Here is a 24,931-nt window from a genome sequence, read left to right on the forward strand (position 1 = left end):
ATGTTACTGCAGTAATGTATCAGAGTAATTCTACTGAAATTAATTTAATTACTCTGAATCGAAAACAGAAAAGCAACATAAAATAAGGGTTGGAGGAAATCTAACTCACTTTGCATTATGAAGTTGACTTTTAATCACTTTTTTGTTTCATTGCAGGGAAAAAATTTTTAAAAGGCTTCCTTTCACCTACCATTTTGCCCAGGTTTTCTGGAAAATACAATGCCTTTCCATTTGTAGAGCTGGAAACAGATTAGAAAACCTAGGCCAAGGACTGATATTTACCTAATTAATTCCATAACTTTTATGTCAACACCTTCCAAGACAGAGATATCGGATTGGTAACAGAAGCATAAATGCCTTTGTAAACACTCAAAAAATATTAGCAAAGATAAATCCACGTTCACATGTCCTCAAAAGGAACTACCATACAGTACAGGCTGAATGAAGAGTATAAAATGCATTTGTCAGGATAAACAGATCCTCTGGAGCAGCAGAAAGCTCTGCCCAGGGAGTACTGGTAGCAGATAAGGTCCTGGGTGGCTGCTCAAAATCTGCAGCTCCTTTTCTGAATCCAACCCAGGCTTCCTGTAGGGTCAGCGGCTGCTGCTTTTCTAGGTGTTTCAGTGAGCGGGAATAGAAAGTGCACAGAGGTGTTGTAGAGGGGTGTCTTAACTCCCTGGGCCTTCATTCCCTCAAGCTAAGTGCTCAGATGCAGGTGTGTTCTACAGAGGAAGCCGCAAAAACCCACTCAGAGCTTTGGCAAGAGATCCCCAATGTGTGAGAAAGTCCACAATTCCTGTACGTCTCACTCTTTAAACCAACCAACAGCAAATAGCAAAGAGCTGTCAACAACTGGGGCCAAATTCTCTGCCAGGAAAACTAATTTTTTTTCCTGTGTGTGGTAACGCTATCCTCTTAGAAAGCTAAAATCAAAACAATCGACATGTTCTTCTTTTTAGCAAGTAAAGAGGCTTTGTTGAAACTGATTATACCCTGAAACAGCATTTATTCTTATCATTATTTTTCAACTGAGCTTGTTATAAAAGAAGCAGATGCAGGTTTAGTTTGAATCAACGCAAAACAAAATAACAGACAAAACTACCCTGTTCACCATTCTGAAGTGTCTGTCTTCAGAAAGATTTGGATAAATTGCCAGAGGTAAGTGCATTTTTTGTCAGACTACTTTCACCCAGTAACTAGAACATCCATACAGGTGAATCCACAAAATGAATCAATTATACTTGCTATGCAATACCTGAGAAGAGTAGCCAGAGTTCTCCTCTTAATGCCTCCGGGATCCCTCTTACAACTAGGTCTCGAGTCTTCTTTGTTCGAAACATGGTGACACCATGTCCCCGTTCCACAAAGAGGATGTTCCAGGACTGTTCTTTCATTTTTTCTTTCAACTATGAAAAGCAGAAAACAAGAAGCATTAGCTATACTGACCAAATTTTGCTCCCAGTTATATTCATATAAACTGAAAATGCCTGGCATCAGTTTTGATACATAAAATGAACACTGATGAAAATCAGAGCAAAATCTAACCTGTGCATAGTGTAAGTCGGCTCACTGTCACAGCTACCTGCTTAATTACTCTGATAAATTAACATACATGTGTCAATTTTAACATATGTATGAACCGTTCTTTGCCAACAGCAATAAAAATGTACTAACACTGTTACAGATGAAACTATATCCCACTGAAACTCAGCAGGCAAAACAGCTTGCTTCCTTTTTTTGATTCACTATGATTTCTTGCATTATATTAGTTGACAGATTTGGAACAGAACAGCTACAAATGATGGAAAGTACACAGAGGTGTGGCATGACATCAGTGTCATTATTCTCACATAGTTTCTCAATCTTTCCTCAGCTTATTTACATGAGCTCCAAATAACACGAGGAGAGAAGCAATAACCAAGTAACTCTGCAGGAGAGTGAAGTCTAGTTGGATTAAAGAGCGGAACTAACAGCTGAAAACACGCCCATATAGGTTTTACATTTAACCAAATATTTATCAATCAGACAGAACGTTTTTACAAGCTAGCAGTTCCTGTTAACACAGAAGACAACAGTGTAAACATCTGAACTTCAGCAGGACCAGCCATGCAAGTAAAACCCGCTTTGCAGAATGAACATTCCCATTTCAGACAAAACTGAATTTACAGGCATTTTACCCGCAGAGATAGTAGAAGCAGTGAAACAGATCTTTCATGAAGTACAGGATTACTAATAAACTGTTGATGAAGTACCTAAAACACAATTCAGTTTCTCTGAAGCAAAGCAACTGATGACCAGGTGCTCCAGGGCTGAGGCAGCGTGAACGCTGCCACTGTATTTTCCGTGCATGCAGCAGTAAGATTTAACATTGTTAAAGCAATTAAAGGTGCCAAAAGTAGACTTTGGCTACTTTTGTTCAACATACTATAATAGGTAGAATTCGAAAATCTGGATTCCCTTTTCTCCTGCCCAAAGGGTGTTTATTATCTGATATTTCTAATACGAAAAATTCTGTATCTTAATTCACCCAGTTCTGCTGAAAGACTTAATTTTAAAATAATACATGTCTTCTTGCATATACTACAGAGAAGCAAAAATAGGATGTCCTACTGCAAAAACAATTAAAGAAACACTCTCCAGAGCATAACTTTGTTAGAAAGAAGTGTAAAAGAATGAAACAAGGAAGAAATGAAGTCAATTTCTAGATAACATTCTCCTTGCCCCCAAAGAGCTTGTAGTGACTTTGTATCTTGACAATTCAGACAGATATGAAACATGTTCACTATCACGAAACAAACAGCCAACTCCTCCCTGAGGGGTGGAAAAGCAGGAGGAATTAGCTCCACAAAGATAAGGCATATCATTATTACACAAGATGAGCAGAAAATTGAATGGAGCCATGAAGCAGCGCCCTGTGGATTCCAAATACGGACAAAGCAGATGAAGGAAGACTGGCAAAGCCCCAGAGGAAATCGGCAGCCTTGCTGGAATACAATCCTTTCCAATTAAGATTCTGAACACTGTTGGCCATTTTATCTCTTACCATTTTAGGGTCTAAATTCTCAGTATCCTGAGGATGATAGACAGTCATTAGGGCTTCTGTACCAACAGTTCTGCTGTTATCTCTCTGACCCATTTTTGACGGTGCCGCATCAAAATCCTTTGGAGTGTCCGAGGCAGAACTAGCTGCAACCTTGAAAAAAAATTTAACAGTGGTAGTTATAAATGCCAAACGTCATTGTTTATTACATTAAGTTACAGGTGTTAGACACGGACTTCCAAAATACATGAAAAACAGCAGTCCCTACTCTGCACAGCTGGGCTTTAAGAGGCTGCACTTGGGCAAAAAATCCATCTCTACAGCCAAAACTCAATTATGAAAGGACAAATGTTGACAATGAGAACTGTAACAGATAGGGAGGCCTGACCATCCATCACCACTGAAGTCAAAAGAAAAGCATTCATTTAAATAGACCCATATATTGAACTATACAGAAGTGCTGAGAGCATTTAAAAACCAGCATTAGAAGCTAGATTGTTTTTCAAAACCTGATGGAAAACAAAGTAAAAGAACCAAAACCACAATGCATTCACAGTAGCACCATTGTTTAACACATTCTCCTTCATATGGGCACAGAGTTATTTTTCCACACCTTAAACCCAGAGGTACATGACTCAGCATGGTATGTCAATATAATGCAGATACAACCAAAACAAGGTAATCTAAAAGGGAATGCCCCTTAACACCCAGGGCTGTGCTGTGCCCTTATCAGCTGAGCATTGCTGCTGATATCAAACTATCTTGCATTTATTAATCATTTTTGCCCTCTAATCCTTAAGAATCAAAATCTCAAGATAGAGATTTTGCTGATACATTGATATTTTCCACAAAAGGCACTTGTTTGTACACTTCTCCACTCTTACAACTGTTACTTCAGAGACTACTCGAGCTGATTCCATTTTTTCAGGGGAAAATTTTCAGGGAAGAGATACAGCAACTATGTAATTCTTGTAAAGGATATTTTGTCATTGCTTTCTTATTTCTCCTGCATGAAACTATACTTACAGATTTCTTCACATCTAGAAACAACCTTACAATCATTCCATCAACTTCCTGAGTCAAATAGCTGGCAAAAAACAATACAACTACACATAATTTTCCATCAGACTGGTGGACTTTTGTTTTAATGTGAAGGGTCTGAAGGCAATAGATGGGACCATGATTTTTAAAAAGAAAAAAAATATTTAGACAACTTGAAATCTAGAGGTACAGCAGACACTGTTACCCATCTTGTGTCTAGATTCAGGCTTACAGATAGATGTATTGCATTACACAGCAAAACACTAACAACAATACATAAACTCTTAGGAAGTCTAGACAACTTATGCCTAGGAGCAGGTAATAAAACAGAATTAGCAGAGCAGCTACCTCTGCATTTATGATGTGTTGTGGACTTGAAGTTGCACTGCATTTCATTCTGAGCTTTGCCACAAGCTGTTCGAAATCTCTAACCTCCGTGAAACGAAAAGCTGTTTTTCCTTTGGTACTAATGCTGACTCCTCTGTTGGCTGGATCTGCCTTATCCACCCCTGTGACCTACAGAAGCAAGGACACATAAATTAGGCAACAAATTTTACCAGCTTACTTCTAAAAGAGAAAACCTGTTAAAAATACATGAGTACATGAAACAGTGCTATGAAGCAACACACAGGTAGAATTAGCAACCCAAGTAACAAACTCACTACTTTAAAGCTCAGTGGCCTGGAGCTATTTAAACACAAGATAATAAGTATTATGCGACAGATTTTCAAAAGAGTATAAAAAAATCTTTGAAAAGGTTTTCCCAGCTGTAAGGGCTGAGCTTCTTTGAAAATCTCACCTCCTTGTACCTGCTGGAGCTGTTACTCTTTTTTTCTTGGCACCCAAAAGCAGATAAAACATGGCTTTTGCAAGTAATCAAAGGAATCAAGCTTCGTAAGAATGAATTTCCAGTGAGAATACCCGTTCAAAGACAGCTGTCATAACACATGACAGCTGGAGCTGATTTTAATTGCCATGATGGAACAGTTAAGGATTAGAGCAGTTAATACACTTTAATAATGCAAGTACAAGTGAGACAATCATGAAGAGCTAGACTGACTGCTATTGCTGATGCTTTTACATTGTTACAGGTAAAGAATGAAATACCACTGAGCTAAAGGTACTCTGCAGTACACTATCACTGTGTAATAGTGAGGGGCCAACAATCCACAAGAATTCAGAATCAGTTCCTTTAACTCAGCCTCTTTTTGTTTTCACAGGTTATGGAAGTGTCTATTGTTTGCAGAACTATTTATAGACAATCAGTTAAACTGCTTTATCTGGGAGAGGAACACCACATGTACTGCTGCAATTGGCTCAGCTCACCCCCCTCCGTCAGGTGTCTTATGTCAGGCAGCATGTACACAAAGTATGTAGAGCAATCACAGAGAAATTACAGAATCTCATTAATTTTTAGGTGACTGTAAAATAGGCCTGGGTGCTGATCAAAAGCTTTTAACACTGGAAGACTGAAATGTGGCAATGTCCCAGGGCACATGATGTCAAGAGAGGGATGAAGGGCTTTTTTTTCTCAGAAGTTACTCCACAGTCTAGCTATAGTACTCTATAGAAATATGAATGCTGCATCCTTTAAATATGGTCCTTATTCAGTCTGTTGAGACTATCAGCTGTGGTGGCATTGATACACTGACAACTGTCAATGGATTTTCCTACAGACCGCAGCACTGCTCAACTGCTGCAAAAAGAATTGCACTACTCAGCTAAGAAATAAACACACCAGAGAAATTATTAACCTTCAGGATCCTCTACCCTCTCCAAATCTTTACTTTTTATCTTGAGACTCAACCTTTCACTCAACTTCAAGAATTAAGCATAAGCTTTTTCAACTATTTAAAAAACAAACAAATGAAATTACAAAATTAGGATTCTGTACCCAGCTACAGAAATCAGAGTAAATATAAAAAGGGCAAGAGGATACAGGGAACAAAGCTGAAACATGACAGCAGTTCTACAAACCTACAAACAGAATTCCTACATGCAGTATCCAAAACAGGGGGAAACATATGACACAAAGTAAGCAGATTCTAATGAAAATCTGCTAAACTGGCATTAAACTGCGCAAGTGCAAAACTTTGGTATAACTGGCTCGGACCTTTAGCTTGCATTACCTCTCTTAATGGAATGATTACACTGCACAGGCTGCCATCCTGGCTGGCAAAGCAAACGTAGTTTTCTGAAATGCACATTTTCCCATGGGTGTTGTAATGACTGAAAGGAACCCATAGGAAGCACTCATGAACTTCCTTCAAGGTCTCTTCTTTGGGGAGTCTGAAGAACGCGCTAAACTGCTCACTGTGGGCACGGCTCTCTAGGCCTCTATGTTAAAAACAGAACAAAAAAAACAGGGTAAAAGATACAAAAGAAAAATTAAATCAGTTTAAAATGTCTTTACAAATACAAAAGTTAAAAATACCTTGGGAAATGAGAGTAAAACATCATGTTCTCCCACAATCCAGGGGCTCTGCTGGAGGGTTCTACATTTTGCTTGAAGATGCAACAAAGCCAAGACTACACCTACCTATATAAACCCACCTAGCAAAGTCATTAAATACTTAAACACTTCACTAAACAGGAATAGATTCAACCATGTTCTCACACAGTGAAGCACTCTGCTGAATCAGGGCCCACAGGCAGTGCAGAAAAACATACTAACAGCCCAACCTGCTCTGTTTTCTCACCCATCAAAATAGTCCATTTAACCCCAAAACAAGTTTGGGCTTGACAGAGGTTAATTAGCTAGAAGTGTAGCACATGTTATCAACATCTGCTGTGGGCTAATTCTTCACAAATAACTGCAGCCAAAAACAATGTTTTGGTTGTAAAGCAACATCCCTCTCTGGCACTGCTACCAAACTGAGCTCTCAATTACCCAGGAAATACAACCTACAACGGGTTTTATTATTACTTACTATAGAACTAAATAGTAATATATTACCTCTTGGTGATCTGCAAGGGGTCATGAAGGACTAGGTCATTTTCAAATGTCTCCTTGTCAAAAAGTCTCCTAACAGCATAGTTTGCCAGCTGCTCCATGAGAAGGAACGTTTCACTAATGTGCAAAAACATGGAAAAATAGTGATCTTCCCCACGGGAGCAGACATGAATGCTCTCTGTCAGAATCACATTGGAGGTCTTCTCAAGTTTGGATATTTCATCCCAGGAGATAATAAGTTTTACTGAAAATACAAATATAATCAGACATGAGTAACTTCTCATGAGCTGCTACCCTCATACTAAAAAAAAAAGTAGTAGTCAACAGCACTAATAAGATATAATTAAGCAACACAGCTTAATGATAACCCACTTGGAAGGGGCTACAAATTCACAAGCACAAAAAACAATCTCTTCACAATTCCTTTAAAGTAATTCCATTAGAAAAAAATTTATAGAAAGAAAAGCATTCAAGAAAGATGCACCATGTATGAAAAGACAAGCTTACATCACCTTTCTTCACTCTCATGTGAACGTGCAAATTGCAAACAAACACCATCATATAAGCTACCCCACTTGAAGAGTTTACATATAGGGCTTCTTAAAGTAAATTGATCACCTTCTGAAATTCAGAGGAACCGTGACCATTAGCTATGACATTTCTCATTACAAATGAAAATTAGCTTAGAAAGGATCCTACTGTCTTTGTGCTTTCTAGTTCTCACATAAATACAGCTGCAGCTCACACTATTAGAGGCATTTGTTTGGGCATCTCTAACTTTACACAGGCTAAGAAAAAAGATAAGTGCAATTATCACCAGCGCATAGTGTGCCCATGTGAAAAATTAAGTCTCTGTGAAAAATTAAGTCTCTGTGTGTGAAGAAATAAGTGTAATCCTCACAGATTGAATTAATATGCAGCATGAACTAACAATGATGGACAACTTTCAGTTACAGTCAACTGCAAGAGGTCTGCCTTCTCTCTAAAGACTGTATAGAGAAAGAAAGCTAATGGACATTGTGTAGTAAGTTACACAAATGTATTTCTTTCCATAAAGTATTTTATATTTGCAGTTTTTTCTATTCTGTATTGACATCTGCTCATACAGCAAAATAGGTCCTTTCACGAAATAGCTCCCTTAGCATGTAGGAACAATTCTTCCAAATCTGAAAGATAAACAGTAAAATGTGACGGGATTAGGCTTAGCATCAAGGATTACTTACTTTCTGCTCCCAGCAAAAATGAGTAAAAGCTAAGGAAGTTGGTACTAAGATAAAGCCATCCTTGACAGGGCACTCTGCCCTTCCAGTAACTGCACGAGTAATAGGTAACCAACTTCTCCTGCTCTGGTAAGCCAAAACACTTTTCAAACTTCATAAGACCTTCACGAAACTTCTCAGGATCATCTTCTTTTACAAAAGAACCTTTTCCCTCTTCAGCAATCAAGCCCTAAAACAAAATAACCAGTTACTTTATATATGCATCCGTGTGAGTGTGTGCCATATAAGCACCTGCACACAAACAGCACAGCATTCTCCTAACGGGACAGTAAGTTTTAGAACAAGAATAGTCTGAGGATCAAAACACAGGTCACAAATCAAATGCACTATTTCAGACTCATCCACCAAGTTTCCCACACACTCAAGCAAGACACACATTCTCAGGTCTCCTCTTCTGAAATAGATGTTTTCCTCACTTAATCACAAGAACTCCTGGGCTAAATATTCAGCATATATAAAATGAACCATTGCACCTTCACAAAAATATACCATATGCTTCCCAGGCATTATTAAAGTTATTATAGAATAATTTATCATCAGTGTTAGACCACTATCTAAAAGCACCTGGTGTATCAATTATCAGAAAGAGTTTATGTCAAATGACCCTAGTTAACTGTGAGGCAGATAAACAACAATAGAGTGTGTCCAAGTTAACAGCCACGCACTATTCAATCAGGAGTATGTATCATTACAGTGCTGCCCTTCAATATTCTAAAGAGGATGTATTATTTGTGTACATTTAGAGGAAAAAATACTTGGCCCTTCCCAATTATATTATGTGCCTGTTACTTACTCTTATCTTTCCCTGGACAAAGCTCGTAATATCTTCATTTGAATCAAATACTGATAAAGTCTTCATAACATTGTCTTCTAACCATTTCCAGTGTTCTGTTATTTCCTCTCTGCTGGCTCCTGATTGAAAGAGAAAGTTAATATTACTTAAAATTAGAACAGACTTCAATCACTTCACTAAAAATATTAATCAAGAGCATACTTAGCAAATTCCTGATTCACAGAGTAATCAAGATACACAAGTCCAAACCACAAGTCTCAAATTTATTGTCCAGCTCTTGTGTACACTAAAAATGCATTTGGTGTACATTAAAAATGTGCACTGCTGTGTTTTTATCTTTCAAGCCCTTTACGCAGCTGTATTTCTGGCCTTCACATTCAGAAGCATGTCAGCTTTGTCAACATCGTGTGGCTCGGCGCTGAAGCCTGAACTGGACTGACAGTTCCTTCAGCTCAGCGGTACCTCCCCAACACAGGCAGCACAGCATCACTAGAACACTCCCAGTCTAACAGTCCAGAAGGTGGGAGATGTGAGATCAAATTCATGAGATGAAGAAAATGGAATTTGCGCCTTTGATATGCTCACCTGCAAGCAGAGCTCCAAGACTTAGACCTGCTGTGCAAAATCCCTTCTACCAAGTGTAAGGAAAAGTGTAGCCAGGAAGGCAGCAAAGATTTCTCTTTGGATCCATGAAACAAGCATTTACGCTGCTTACAACAGACACTTGCTACTTACTTGTGTACAGGTCATGGTTTTATCTCATTCTCTATCAAGTCACATTTTAACTATACCTCTAACCACACTAAAGCTTAGGCAACTGCCAGTCAGGAAAGAATAAAGTTCTGCTTATGCTGTAATTCCAAACAATGCATTGTTTCCATATGTCTGCAAGCAGAGGAGTAACTTAAGAAACCTGTTATCAATAATCAAAAGGAATGTACAAACCATAGAGCCAAGACAAAATTCAGTGTTCAAAAAATATAAATACTGCATTTTCAAACACATGAGAGAGAAGCCAACCTTCTTACTTTTTTTATTTTACACTGCTTTTTAATCTAGGTTTCAGAGAGCTGGCACTTACTATATGGTGAATATCACTGCAACTTTACAAAAAATAAAAACATCTCTCACATGAACTTCTCAGAAATACATTTAGATTACTGGTTTAATTTAAATAGAAATGAACAATCTTACCCACTAGTTACTTTCATAATTAGAGAAATGTGGTAGGCCAACTACAAAATGCTTACAGTAATTCATCTTATTCTTTTCACATACTCAATTACAAATTATGCAAGTGGTAATAAGCAGAGATGATACCAGTGAAACAACAGTACAGGTCCATCAAGTTCAATACTGAGTCAGTTCTTTAAAGACAGGTGGCTCCCCAACAGACAGTGCGGGACGGGGAAAGAATTTACATAAGTTTGAATAAAGGGATACTAGAATATAAACTATTCATCAGTTTCATCCTCCACAGGACTGCTCACAAACAAAATCAGTCAGGGCAATCACATAGTACCTACACCCTAGCCAAGAACACACCTTTAACAATTTCATTTTTCTCAATTTGCTTTGTAAAGACTAATTAAACAACTTTCAGTGGACATGAAAGAATTAGTTAAAGTTGTCTTGGGAGTGAATAGGAATTGTTCTAATTATGGTTAAATAGTCAGACTGCACTACACAGCGTGGATTTGCAACAACACTTTAAAAATTATATGAAGAGTAATTAATATAGCAATTAGATTGCAAACTAATTATTTTTCTCAGACTACACATGTAGACCAATTATTTGCGTCACCGCGTGAATCAGAGGCACAGATGTGACACAGTAAAGATGCAACATTTTAATACATATTTAAATGATTTAGAACCACTGTTTCAGATCCTTTATATGTAATAGCAGAGACAAAATCTAGACTTTTCAATTTCTTCACTCCACAGAAGGAACAATCTGCTTTCTAACATGAAGTACGACTACATTATGTAGCCTTTTGTTGTAAAGCATACTTACATAGCACAGATTTAAGATAAATTCAGTCCTAAAGTGAAGATTATCCTTTGTGTTTTCCAAAGGGCTGACCTCATGGCCTTAGAATTCCCCAGAGCATATTTCCAACAAATTTATCAAAGTATCCTTTTGACAGCCTGACACGAATCAGTTCTCACTTCTTCAGAAGTAGTCCTAAAATTTTATTTACTGCCAATTCACAAACTGTTCAAATTCTATCAACTTTATAAGGCTGCCCTTTAAAGTGACATGTAAGGAATTACATAAATTGCTATTGAACAGTTCTCTCACTGACTACTGCCCTTCAGAGAAGAGCACTGGAGTGCTGCGACCAGCTCTGGAGCCTCAGCACAGGACAGACATGGACCTGCTGGAGACGGGCCAGAGGAGCCACAGGAACGGTCCAAGGCTGGAACAGCTCTGCTGGGAGAACAGGCTGAGAGAGCTGGGCTGTTCAGCCTGGAGGAGGCTCCGGGTAGACCTTGGTGCAGCCTTTCACTCCTTAAAAGAGGCCAATAAGAAAGATGGGGACAGACACTTCAGCAAAGCCTGTTGTGATGGGACAAGGGGTGATGATTTTAAACCAAAAGAGGGGAGATTCAGGCCAGACATGATGAAGAAATGTTTTACGCTGAGGGTGGTGAGAGCCTGGGCCAGGTTGCCCAGAGAGGTGGTGGATGAACCATCCCTGGAGACATCCCAGGCCAGGCTGGATGGGGCTCTGAGCAACCTGAGCTGGTGAAGATGTCCCTGCTCATGGCAGGGGGGGCACTGGGGGAGCTGGGAAGGTCCCTTCAACCCAAACTATTCTGTGATTCTAAGTCCTTGCAGAGCATGAACAGGATCAGATTAGCATTACACTATGAAATGTGTATACTACAAGAACAAATCTGTATTTAAAAAACACCTAACTGTATAGAAACGAGAGAAAGAGGCACAATTTTTCATTTAAGGTGAAGCCATGACGATTCATAATCAAGCAATAACAGCAAAATCCAATGTAACAACTAGTAGAATTACTCATGCATTTGTTTGCAGAATGTTAGATTTTCTGCAAAGTTCAGCTTTTGCCACAGGCAACTAAAAGGAAGGCCTAGAAGCCAGAGAAGTCCCAGTGGAGTTCCGTTTCTTTAAGTCACTACTAATTAAAAAAGAAAAAAGCATGGAAAAATGAGCTTAAATATATGGTTCTTTTTCACTGTAATTACAGATGTTTTCAGAGTTTAAAAAAAGCCCAAACAGATTAATTCCACAACAATGACTTTAGCATTAGACCACAAGACAATATTCATTTCAATACAAAGACAAGACCATGACTTAGAAGAAAAAACAATGATGTATGTAAGGAATAAAAGGGCCTTCTCAACTTGTGGAGTGGAGTGGACGGTCAATAGTTAAGCAGCCTGTATAAAGGAACTAAGATTTTATCTTCAGGACAAGTGGCAAAACTTTAAAAAAAAAAATTTAAAAAATAAAGTCATGCACACTATCAAAAAGCACGCTCTAGGAGAATTCACATACTCTACTCTCAAGGTCAATTTTCTATTCCATTTCCTACTCATTAACAACACGAGAAAGAGAAAGAACTTCTTACACTATGAGAGCAAGAGGTAATGCAGAAGAATTCAGCTCCAACCATGATGGAGAACCTGGCTCATTTTAACAAGCGAAGATAAAGTAGGAAAAAAGCATCAGGATAAGCAGCTCCCATTACTCCTATCTACAGCACATTTAGTACTCCCAAGGGTCAAGTTATCCCTATCACCCTGAACTGTTACGAGCTTGCAGCTTCCAAAAGATTGTGCCTCTGTTATTCTAAGAGAACACCAAGGCTTTAGTGAAGTACCACCGCAGAGACCAGGCAACCCAAAGCTGTAATATAAAGAGTTCATAGACATATTCTGAAAAACTGGAACCACACACTACTGTCCATCTCCGGTTTGCAAATTATTTTAAATCATTTAGAGGTCACAAGAATGAATAATGATGTGAGAGGATTAACCCAAAAATGGATGCCGTAGTTTGTACCCTCATTTTGCACTTTATAAACTCAGTTTGCTTCTAAACCACAGTACGTACCGCATGCAATGGACCAGTAGACTTGAGAGTCTGGTGTCTGATGCAGGATGCGAAATGGGGCGACTTTCGATGTAGAATCCAACACCGCATCTAATGTTCCCACAAGAAGACCTGTTGCGATCAAGAAAATGTATACAGCAGAGTGAATGTAAGGTTCTGAAATGTACACTTAGTTCTGATTCCTTTCTTATTGAACAGGAATGTGCCGAAGTAAAGACTAATGAATGCTGAGAAAATAAGAAGCACAAATGAGTAAAGCAAAAAGTGCTCTCAGAGGAAACTCTTCGGGAGGTCACGATATTTTGGTCCAGTAAAAGCCATTATAAACATAAAATGAGGGTGAAGAGAGCTTTTGAGACAACCCCTTAGCAGTGACAGCCATGTAGTATAGTAAGCTGGAGTACAACCTGAAACGTAACATGGTAGCTCCCAGCCTTCAATGAGAACAAGCAGTAATTGAACTGCCTCTTAATTAGTCATTTACTGTTGTTCTGTTTTCCAGTCACAGGAAACAGCTCTGAGGAGACTGTAACTCCGTTATATCTGAATTTTACAAAAATCCCACTGTCTTATATGAGAATAGTGTATCGTGTGTTCTGTACATACAAAAGTTTTGCTGCTCATACCACAATATAGCTAGAAGAGGCCTGCCATTCTTCATAGTCTGTCAGATGACTCCTACGTAAAGTATGGAACACTAATATTTCATGCTACTATCACATGCATAAGTATATTACATAAAATGCATTATTCCCATATAGATTATACACCCAAGACAGAATGGCCATGTCACCTCCAGGCCACTGGATACAGAATTAGCTCCTATTAAACAGAGTTGTGATAAAAATATATGGACCTCATTAACGAGACATACTTCATCTCTCCATAACTGGGAGCAAAAAGTTTCCTGAGAAAATGAGTACGCATTTTATCTTGGCTGCCAAAATCATTCTTCCTGTACAGTAATAAAACCATTAACCCAGATACATTAAAAGTTCCTTTCAAATTTAAGAATCATGGAATTCTAAAAGAGGAAGAAAAATCCACACGGAACAAATACAAGCTTTTGGATCCTGATGCACAAGTAAAACTTTTTCTTCTTGTAACAACAGAAACAAAAATACAAGCAACAATATCTTATACTTCCTTCCTGTATTTCCTATGCTTGCCATCCTTATAGCATGGCCACATAAATGGAAAGCTCAATTAAAGCAAAGCTGCCAAAGCAATCACATAGAGCTTGTATGCTCCTACAGAAGAACTGCGAAATAAGAGACAAGATTACCCCCAAAAATATGAGAGGCATAATTACCCAAAGACATGATGCAAAGTCTGTTCCACAAACCTGCTGAGATCACGGATGCAGGGTATTCCCCCCAAAAAAACGCTATTAGGGTCAAGAGCTTCTATGCAAAGTTAATATATCCCTTGTAACACCTCTAAGTACACTTTCATGTTTAAGTGAAAATTTCATTCAGGCGCTTAATATCCCACAGAAGCAGTAGATTTAGATTATTTCAAACATATTTCTCAAAAGTTACTTCAGAATTTTTAGGCTGGCTTCTGGTAGTTTTTGTTCTACTTTCCTTCCATTAACCTCCTCTCAAATTCTGAAAAATAATTGTGACAATCATCCTCAGAACATGGTTTTCCTAAGGATACACTTCCAGCATAGAGCCTGTGTGACTACCTTACTGTGGCTCTTCAAGTTATAGAATGGTTTTTGCCTCTCTACAATAAAACAGAAGTGAATATTAAAGAAAAACAACAACAAAAGATCAGTACATTACATCAATCAAAAATACTATCTTGTCTTGTCTGCAATTCACAGATTGTAAATTACTGTTGGAAAGTATAATTGTTTGGTAGTTTCTAACTGAAGTCAGGCATTGAATAGATAACGACATTTATGTCTGTTGAAAGAGCTCTGGCTTACTGAATGAATCATAACACTGAGCTGAGCTCAACGTTGGCTTTGTTTCAGCAAATGTTTTATTATTTCATTCACAATTCTCCTAATATCATTTTCTGTTATGATACACCGTACAAGGACACTAGACCATTTGTAAGACTGATGGTAAGGCTCAGCTTGAGAGAACAATTACGACAGCACTCCAGAAAGCAGCACTCCACCAAGTCCCTAAGAGTTTCCAGCTACTTGGAATAAACTGCCTCAGGTTAGTATCAGCCACTTCCACAGTCCCACAAGCCAACACTGCTTTGTCCATGAACGCAACATAGACTACAGGTTTGTGTTTAAGCCAATAAATACTCAGCACATTACAAACTAATTCCACAGCTATGGCCACTGATTCCATTGCAAGCAAACAGCAGAGTCTCACCTTCTTACCCTAGTCCTGAAGGTGCTCTATGAGCTGCAAATTTTGTGAATACTGTATTACCAGTCCGGGTTTCCAGAACTACAAGTTGTTGGGTGCTTCTCAGCAAGCGCTCCCTTTTATTGCTATTTCCCAATGGGAAATCAAGAACCATGTTCCCGCAGGCAACTGGCACTCTGCTGGTTCCATGCACACAAGCCTACTGAAGAAAGACAAACTTCAAGGACTGCAGAGATTTAAAACTCACCTGTATTCACAAGGATATTACTTGTGAAATAAGGGAATAGGTAGCAAAAGAATCAGTAACTGCTCAGCCCAGATACTGGCTTTATCTGGATGAGGGTGGCATGGGGAAAAAGTAGCTTCGGCCACACTTGCCAAGCCCTTGCTAAAGAAAACTGGTACATGTTGATCTCAAACAATCAATTTTAAGGGACAGCCTACAGAAGGTCATCTACTCTCATCTCTGCTCAAAGCTAGAGTCACAGCTTCTACCGAGGATTCCACCTACATCATCCTCTTGCCTCACCTGGGGAATGACTTTGGCTGTAGATATGGACGGTCATGCACATTTACAAGAAGAAAAGGCTCTGCATTTAGAAAACATTTTCCATTTCATAGCTACTTGAGTAAAACTGCTGCGAAATACCAATACTTAAATAAATAGCATAAAATACCCCAGAAACAAAGGGCTAGGAATCCATAATAGCTTTGAAGTAAGGACTTGTTCTTCTCAAAGGTCTCTAAAACACTTGGTTAACAAAATATCATGCAGAGGCATGCACCAGAACACATCAGCAACCAATTTATTCTTCAGTTGTACTGATTTATGGCAACAAAGCCAATATGTTGCATGAAAATAACTGTCCAGCATTTTGCCATTTGGGACAATACCACTTTGTTATCCTATATGTATTTCACCAAGTACATCAAGAGAGTACTAATACTCACCTTTTTTTTTTGGTCCCATTCAACCCACAATCTCAAAGATTTTTTTTTTTCCTGGAATAGCTGTCAGTTACATCTTTTTTACTGCTGACAGTCTCCTTTATTTTAAATACATATATCATATACAGCAATCTGACTACTTCTTATCCTTTGTGACACTAGCGTAATGCAAATCGACTAATGTAAGTTCCATTTTACCGATGAAGAATTGGAAGCAAAGCAAACATTGTTGTCTTTTTTGAAAGGAGCACTATTGTTCTGAAACAAAGTTAGCACAAGCCTGTTCTCTCCTCTAATGCAAACAGTACCTTTGAGGTCAAAAATTAATTACATTAAATGGCATCAGACCGCCTCCTGATTTGCTACATTAGAAGTGTGAAGGGACATAAAATATTTGTAAGGGTTCCACACAAACAGAAACATTCTATTAGCACAACACTGGTCAGCCCCATTACACTATGGACTTCGAAAAGCAGACACTTCGATGTGCAATTGAGTTCTCTTGTTTACATCATCATAAGAATAAGCTGTTTGAAAATACTGTAAGAGCTTGCCCTGAGTAGCAACAAGTGCAGAAAGTGACAATTCTGCAGCTACAGCCAGCTTCATTTTGGCAATAACCGTTCACCTCTACAGTCTGAAGAATTCAAAGGCTAATCAGAGCAGAACCAAAGGGGGAAAAATACTGTAAAACAAGTTTGTGACAGATAGCTGTGGTGGGTTGACCCCGGCTGGATGCCAGATGCCAACCAAGCTGCTCTATGACTCCCCCTCCTTGTCTGGACAGGCGAAGAAAAGCAACAACAAAAGGCTCATGGGGCGACATAAGGACAGGGAGAGATCACTGACCAATAATTGTCACAGGCAGAACAGACTTGACTTGGGGAAATCAATTTAATTTATTGCCAGTCAAATTGGAGTAGTGTAATGAGAATTCATTAGTAATGAGTTTTCCTTAAGATACAAATACATACCATATAAACCATGAAAACCCATTATCTCCATGTATTTGATTTAAAGCACATGAATGCAAACTTGCGGATAAGACCCTTTTTTTTTATTCCCTCAAATTAAATACATAATTCTTTTTTTTTGCCTAATTTTATTTCCCAAGTGAACCTGATCTCAAGACTAAGAAACTTCAGCTTAATGAAGTACTGAGCATGAGCTGAGATGCAAATGTTCTTAGTCAATTGAGATGTAACACAGGTCAGTTTAAGCCTTCAGTGAAAAAATATTTAATCTCCATTTACAATAATTCAAGTACATATTGTCAGTGGCAACAGTAACTCATTACACTTAGGGGAGTATCCAAGCCCTTGTGTGCAATCTATCATGCCTACCTGTGGCAAAAAAATATCCTTGAAAGAAGGGATAATTAGAAGCACAACTCAGAAAAACAAGGAATTAGTTTCCTCAGTAGGTACAGCAAAAAGTATCATAAATATCACAGCTCTTCCTTATCTTTGCTTCTGTACAGCTACAAAGCTGTATAACGTGAATTGGGAAGTGTGTGCAGGTCATTTTCCCACCTGTCATCCCCAAATGTAAACCTGCTTCTTAACAGAGCGTGTTATTTGTCTCACAAATATTTACACTGCAAAATAATCTCCGCTACAGCTGCCAGAAAAAAAAAATACAGCAGAGATCACTTCAGATCTTTATTAATCCAGCGAGTTTTCCTTTTGATTCCTGTCACAGTTGAGGACCCACAGCAAAGCAAGCCCCACCAAAAGCTCAGTGTGCTGAAACACCTGCAGGTATCAATGATTTCTGTCATTTATTCTACTACTGTATATTCGGTGATGTCACAGCACAGACCTGTAAGTTCTGAAAAGCAAGCGTCTTCTTTGCTGCATTCCAAGTCTGGCTACATTGCAAGTTTCCTCTCCTGTCCTGCAGTTCCTACCAAAATAAATTCCTTTAAGTTTGTACAAAGATCACCAAGTCCTTTTTTAACTGGTCCACCATAAAATTCTGTTAGAGAAAAGGTCTTTGATGTTGACATCCACTACTTTTTAATACTTTAACATTATTCCTTTTGACAGATACCAGATAAGGAAAATTTCCCAAGGACACACATACAAGCCCAGCTCTGTCTCCTCTTCCCCCCTTCTACAGATTCAGGATGGCAGTAACTGCTGCAGGAAATACAGGACTCCAAGAGTAAGAGGTTTTCCCTACGTTTCCAAGCACAGTACATACGACACGCAGGAAAAACTAGTTCCAACCATGTATTTCATAGATAATTTTTTTCTCCTCTCACAGCTGCATTTTACTCAATTTCTCAAGCAGAAAGAGCCAAATTGAAACTATGGAAGCTGAAAACAAATGACTTGTTTCCTGACATTTCAGTGAAAGACTGGTATTTTATGACACCAAATACATTTGTAAACTACTCCAGGGATACTTGTCTCCTAATTAAGGTGCTGCCTAAACTGTAACCAAAGCAACATCTCTGTGGCCAACATGCTTAATCTCACTAGATCTTTGTTACGGCACATGCATTCACAACACGAGTTTTGTGCCATCATAACTGTGCTTCAGCACACGTGCCATTCCTCCTAGCTATATTCTTACCTATAACACTCTAGAAAAGCTGAGTAGCTCTCTCATAACAGCTCTGCAGAAGACAAAACAACCAGTGGTCACGCACTTGCACTTACAGACACAGAGCAACATACTTTGCGACAGTCTATTGCATGCTGAATTATCAGATGTGGAACCACCCAAACAGGTTACAGCATCTCTGTCCTTGGATGAGGTCTAACAAAGGAAAGAGAACAAAATGTAATCTAAGCAGGCACATGACTGCAGGAAGAGAGCCAAAGCCTAGCAAAACCAGCCTAAGATATTTCTGTCCATTTTTACCCACACTTGCCAACTCAGGACTACGCTGTGTGTGGACACAAGCCATAATAGCCAACAGATTACAAATTGGTCCTGCTGTAACAGTGCAGAAGGGTCACACAAACACACCCACCTGCAGCCCCAGAATTCCCTGGCTTCCTTCAGGTAGATGTCTCTGCTGTCATTTATCTTTTCCTCCTTGGTCTGTACCCTCTCCAGCTTTGGCTGCTTCCTCAAAACTCACACCTTCCCTCCTTACAGTCTGTCTTACAAGTGCACCCCTGTATCCTCAGGAATCCTTTCCTCCTGCCTCCTCCGCTAGTCCCCATTACTGCTATTCAAACCCCGCAGCACCGCTCATCCTCTTCCATCCCTGCCTTGCGGCACTGCTCCTCTCTTCCCCCAAGCCTCAGTCCTGCCTTGCTGCCTGCCCCTTTCTCTCCTCCCTCCCCAGCCCCTCACCTCCAGCCTTGTCTCACCAGCTGAAAAATTCTGTTCAGGAGAACAAGACTTGGCACATTTGCAATGACCTCATAAGATAATGGCTGTTCTTTTTTTTTTTTTTTCCTATAGTGCTAATTTTCTTGACTGACACATAGTAAAATAACATTCAAATCAGGCGTAGCAGATTATGCTTTATTATACCTAGGAGGCTTGAATATTTTCAAACCTGCAAACACAAATGTAACTGCATTTTTTCCAGTCTTCTTGTTAATCTTTCAGTAACAGCCTATTCTTTCTGTTTCTCTCCAGTGAAAACTGTAACTTGCACAGATGAAATCTGTAAGAATTAGGAGAAAAGCTACAGAAATAAAAAATGCAATGCCACATAAAAAAGCATACCACAGGAACTATCCCATTCAAGTGTTTTTCCATGCTGTCAAAAGCTACCAAGGACAGAAGACTAGTGACGGAAGCCTCATCTCCAACAAGAACAGAAGGGCACTATGAGGCCCCAGCTGTGTGTCCAGCTGTAAGCCAATGAGGATGTTTTTAAATGAACACCTAATTCTAGTTATCATTTCACTATAGTCACAGTTCTTAAATGAATTTTATCAAACAGAAAGATAACCTTCATACCAACTCAGCCCCCTTGGCTTCCAAAGATACCAGGACAGAGAATGGCCAGTCTAGCCTAATGACCACAAGACTTCCAAGGTTGCAAAATATCACCCTTGGTTTTAAGCCACAGCCTAATGTTATCTATCTATGTGTAATATTGTGATATGCCTAGAAGAGAATCTGGGATTTTGTGATGCTTTCTTTTTACACTTTCCTTGTTCCCTGCAAGTGGTTCAGATGCCAATAAAGAATGTCCTACCTCCAGCTGAGAAGCTTATTTCTACAGCTGAAATTCATCAGCCAAAAGTCTGGACATTGTGTTTTTGTCCAGCAAAATTAATAAATGCTTCAACACAACAATTATGTTTAATATAGCTTGCTTTATGATGACACAATTAGAGAGAGCTTAGAAAACCCAGAGAGATGCAACTCTTGCCCAAGAACCATATCGCACCCAGGGACAACTTTACTCTGCTTCCCTGCAGCATTTCTCCTTGACAGGGTCAATGACAGACGGCACCAGTCTGTGAAGGAGTCAGTTCTAGTCTGAATAGCTACCATTATAACAGAGGTCCCAGTGGTAGCTGGGCTCCCTGCAGTGTGCAATGATACAAACAGACAAGAATTAAAAACAGAAACTTAGTTTCATACCTTGAAGTTTTCATAAAATGTGTTTATTATACAGTGGTCAATGCCCTGTCACTTTCCTGAGCCACCCCTCTTGACAAGCCCCATTAAGTCATATGCTTGTTTCTAAAATAAGTGATCAGAAATGCCTGAGCAGGAGCTCACTCCAAGAAGCCTCAGATGCACGCAGGAAAAGGGACTTGAAAATGAGCACCTTGCCAAAGCAACGCAGATCTGTTAGTCCTTGTGCCATCTCCTCTTCCAGCAAGCTGCACATCTACCTCTGCCAGGCTGTCCGCCGGAGCAAAGGGCCCTTCAGCCAGTACCAAGTGTTGGTTTGCGCTGCCCTCAGCTCTGCCCCAGCCCCCGGGCAGCCGGGCCGGTCCCGTCCCCCTCGGGCTGCTCTGCCCCGGGCACCGGCAGGGCCTATCCCACACCAAGCGTGCCGGGAACTTCATCACACCACCCTGTCACCCGTGGGCTGTCGTGTGAGCCAACAGAAGGGGGCGAGGAAAGGAGGAAAGCGAGAAGCACACGGGAAACCCCAGGAACGTCAAGGGCTGCCCGGCTCGGCCAGGCCAACCCTCCGCCCTGACCCTCCGGAGCGCGGGGTCCCAGGCTTGGCAACCGGCCCGTCCTTCTTCCCCCAGCCCTTCCTCCCGCCCCTTCTCCCCCCGGCCCCGCCCCGCCGCGGGAAGCCCCTGCCCCGGCCGCCGGGGTCGGTACCTGCCAGCCCGCCTCCGCCCTCCTCGCCGTAGCCCCGCCGCCTCTGCAGCACGAAGTACTGGTTGGCGCGCTCCTGCACCCACAGCTTGAGGGCATTTTTCAGCAGCACCTCCTCGGGCTTCAGCCACATCGCGGCGGCCCCTCACTCCCCGCCGCCGCCCATCCCCGCCGCCCGGCCTCCCGCTCCCACGTACACAGCCCCGCTGCCAAGCGCCGCCGCCGGGCGGGGAGAGCGGGTGCGCGCCCCTGCCCCGAGGCATGCTGGGAGCTGTAGTCCTCGCAGCCGCCTCACTGCGCAGCGCCGCGGCCTCAGGACTACAGCTCCCGTCGGGCCTTGCGCGGCCCCGCCTGCCGGGCTGTGCGGCAACCGCCCGCGGGGCGAAGGGGGGCGGGGCGGCTCCGCTGAGAGCACCGCGGGGAGGCGGCCCCAAAGTTGTTGTTCCGTCCGTCCCACGGGCCCGGGAGGAGCTCTGCCTCCCGCTCCCCGCACACGGCACCTCCCCTGCGCCTGCCGGGGTGGCAGGCAGGGTCGCAGCGGGCTCGGGCCGCCCCGACGGGTCCCCAGCGTGTCCCTGAAGTCCCTTCAGTCCGTGGGCTGCATGTTTGTCCGTCCTCTCTGCCGTTCAGAGAAGTCCCGTTTTCAGTTTTGGCCAAATGTTATTCCATTTTCAGCCCAGAAGACAGGTGGACGTCACCACAGACTTCATTTGGTCCTGACATTTGTCCTCCTGACAGCACTAATCCTTCAGCTGCAGCAGGAGACTCAGGTGCAGGGAAAAAACAGGAAAAACCTGCCACACAAGGACAGGAGCCATGACCCCCATCCCCACCGAGCACATCCCCAGTGACAGCACCCGCGTGTCCCCTCCCGGGACACAGGCCACGCTGGCAGCGCAGGAGCGGCCCCACCAGCTGCCCGAGCTGACATACGGTCAACACTGGCTATTTACATTTCACATTATAAAAACACAATCTGCCTCATTGCTTCTATCACCCAACACAATTCAGCGCTAATTTGGAGTAGATGTTTTGGTTGCCTGAACAACAGCTTGACTCGTGGTCACAGTGGTTTCATTATTTGCCTGCAAGACCTTTGGCATTTGTCCTCACTGACTAGCTTTTCAGAGCATTTGCACGCTGACTTTAACCAGTTGTTTTGCACTAGAATAAATCAATCTGTCCTGTAAGAAACAAGACAGTGGCTTTCATACTCATAGGGACTTCATACCTAGCTGCTCAGTCCACCCATTACCAAGCCCCATATCTTGATGTTTCTGCTCCAATCTCTTTACAACCTCCCAAAGAGCTCTTTTGATGCTGATCTTTTGATGCTGACCAAAAACATAAACAAAGCCTTCCAGGGGTGAAAGCCCCACTGCCTCCTGCGCTCCAGGTCACTGGTGCTGGGGATTTGTCACCATTACCATCTCTCCCACCTCCATGCAAGATTTGCTCCTGGTCTTTACTCCTGTCCTGACACGATCTGTCATTCAGTACAAAAGGAGTGAGTAGGACATTCCTGTTTCTCAGAAACTTCTCTATGGTTTGCTGTCCTGTCAGGTCCTTTCCTTAGCACTCTCTCTTTTCAGCATAATTGACCTTCCTAAGATTTTTGAAGAATAATGCTTTACTGATTGTGTATCATACAAAAAAATTCAGCACACAGTTGCTTAAACAGCCTCTAATTTGAGCTCTTTCTAAAAAAAATTTGCACACCATGCACTAACTGTAGGTTGCAAACTTGGCACTTTTGCTTCACCCAGTCTGTCATCCCTTTCAACAGTCCCAAAAGTTCTTCACTACCAAAAATGGTTCTGCCAGCACTGGTCTATTTGCAAGCACAGGCACAGTGAGATTTTGCTGAGCATCCGCAGAAAGATGCTTGGCAATGCTGGTCCAGCTCCGGCAGCAGGAGGAACCACCTACCCAAAGGCACCAGTGAGAAGGCAGAACTGAGTGTGCAATCACATTTAACTCACTAGAAGGCTTCAGAACTGGGTGAATTGCACTGGTATGAGACTTTTTGTTTTTCTTTCAATTACTCATTTCACCATAGCAAGAGAAGCTGTAGTATTGAAAGGTTTTACCTTTGGGACTGAATATAGATTTAACTAATAGTACTATTTTTCTTTACCTGTTTTTATAACAGAGTAGGTAGCAACAAATTCTGGTGCTTTACCTTTACTTGAAAGCAAAAATGAATTAAAAGTCATTAGCCAGCATGTGGTAACTAACACAGCTAAAACATTAATGAGACAATGGGAGTCCTAGATATAGCAGCATATTGCCCTTCATGAGGCAGTTTCTTCCATCCCTCCACTTGAAGTGACTGACAACAAACAGCTGAACTGATAGAGTGATCCCTGCATGGATGCTGCTTTTCTAAGAGCACTCCCAGAGAAAGGGTTTACCATTTAGTTTTTCCCAATTAGACAAGCCCTTGAACAGGAAATACCTATTAAGGATCTAACTCAGGTCTTCTAATGCTAATTGTCAGGAGAGATGCCCTAGGTGTTTCCAACCCAGAGCTTGGCTTTTGGCATCACACACATGCAGGACATCTTAGGACATATATTCCTTTCTTATGTAAGATTCAAACTTTGTTAATTGGATAAAAAAATTAACAGTAAGATGCCACTGCTTGGAAAAGTTCAGTTTTGTTTTCCTCTCCCTTGGTTAAAGGCTCTCAGTGTCTTTTTTCTGATTCCCTCAGGCACTGGATTCTTAACCAAATATAATGTTAAGATGCAAAGAGTGCTCCTCTGTCAGCTTGGAGGAATTTATTTATAGGCACTTAAATTATTTCTTAATCAGTGCACAATCATGCTACAGTCTAATCAATGCATTCTACAGCAACAGAGATCAATTTAGTGCTGCAGATTTTTTTTTTCACTGTATTAAAGTTCCTCTAGAAATGGTAAATTACTTCCCCCAACCACAGCCAAGATTATATAAATAGCTATATAAATAAATTTTGGCTTCACTCTAGATAACCAACAGTTGAAAAACCAGTGCAGAGAATTAGTTATTTCACAGTGGGTGAACATCACAATGTGGTTTCAAGTTCCCCTTAGAGCCAGAATCAAATTGCCAAAGCCAGTAAATTTTCTTTCATCTACTCCAAACCACCAGCCATTACACCCCTGCAGGAGCAGAACTCAGTTCAAATCTGCACAGGA

At 40.9% G+C, this 24,931-nt stretch overlaps 1 protein-coding gene across 1 annotated transcript in view; it reads right to left on the reverse strand.

The window, feature by feature from the left end:
• The window catches only part of TBC1D8B (TBC1 domain family member 8B), a 37,774-nt gene extending 15,835 nt beyond the window's left edge, over positions 1-21,939 (reverse strand). The window contains exons 1-9 of the mRNA XM_082061806.1: positions 21,753-21,939; positions 13,201-13,311; positions 9,108-9,226; positions 8,258-8,483; positions 7,038-7,278; positions 6,211-6,418; positions 4,430-4,597; positions 3,044-3,193; positions 1,256-1,406 (exon numbers count right to left, since the gene is read on the reverse strand). Of these exons, the coding sequence (XP_081917932.1) occupies positions 1,256-1,406; positions 3,044-3,193; positions 4,430-4,597; positions 6,211-6,418; positions 7,038-7,278; positions 8,258-8,483; positions 9,108-9,226; positions 13,201-13,311; positions 21,753-21,882 (1,504 nt within the window). The 5' untranslated portion in view covers positions 21,883-21,939. The remainder of the gene's footprint in view (positions 1-1,255; positions 1,407-3,043; positions 3,194-4,429; positions 4,598-6,210; positions 6,419-7,037; positions 7,279-8,257; positions 8,484-9,107; positions 9,227-13,200; positions 13,312-21,752) is intronic.
• Between the last annotated feature and the right edge of the window lie 2,992 nt (positions 21,940-24,931).

Source organism: Streptopelia decaocto (assembly GCF_964273445.1).
Source record: "Streptopelia decaocto genome assembly, chromosome: 10".
In the NCBI taxonomy this organism is placed as follows: Eukaryota; Metazoa; Chordata; class Aves; order Columbiformes; family Columbidae; genus Streptopelia; species Streptopelia decaocto.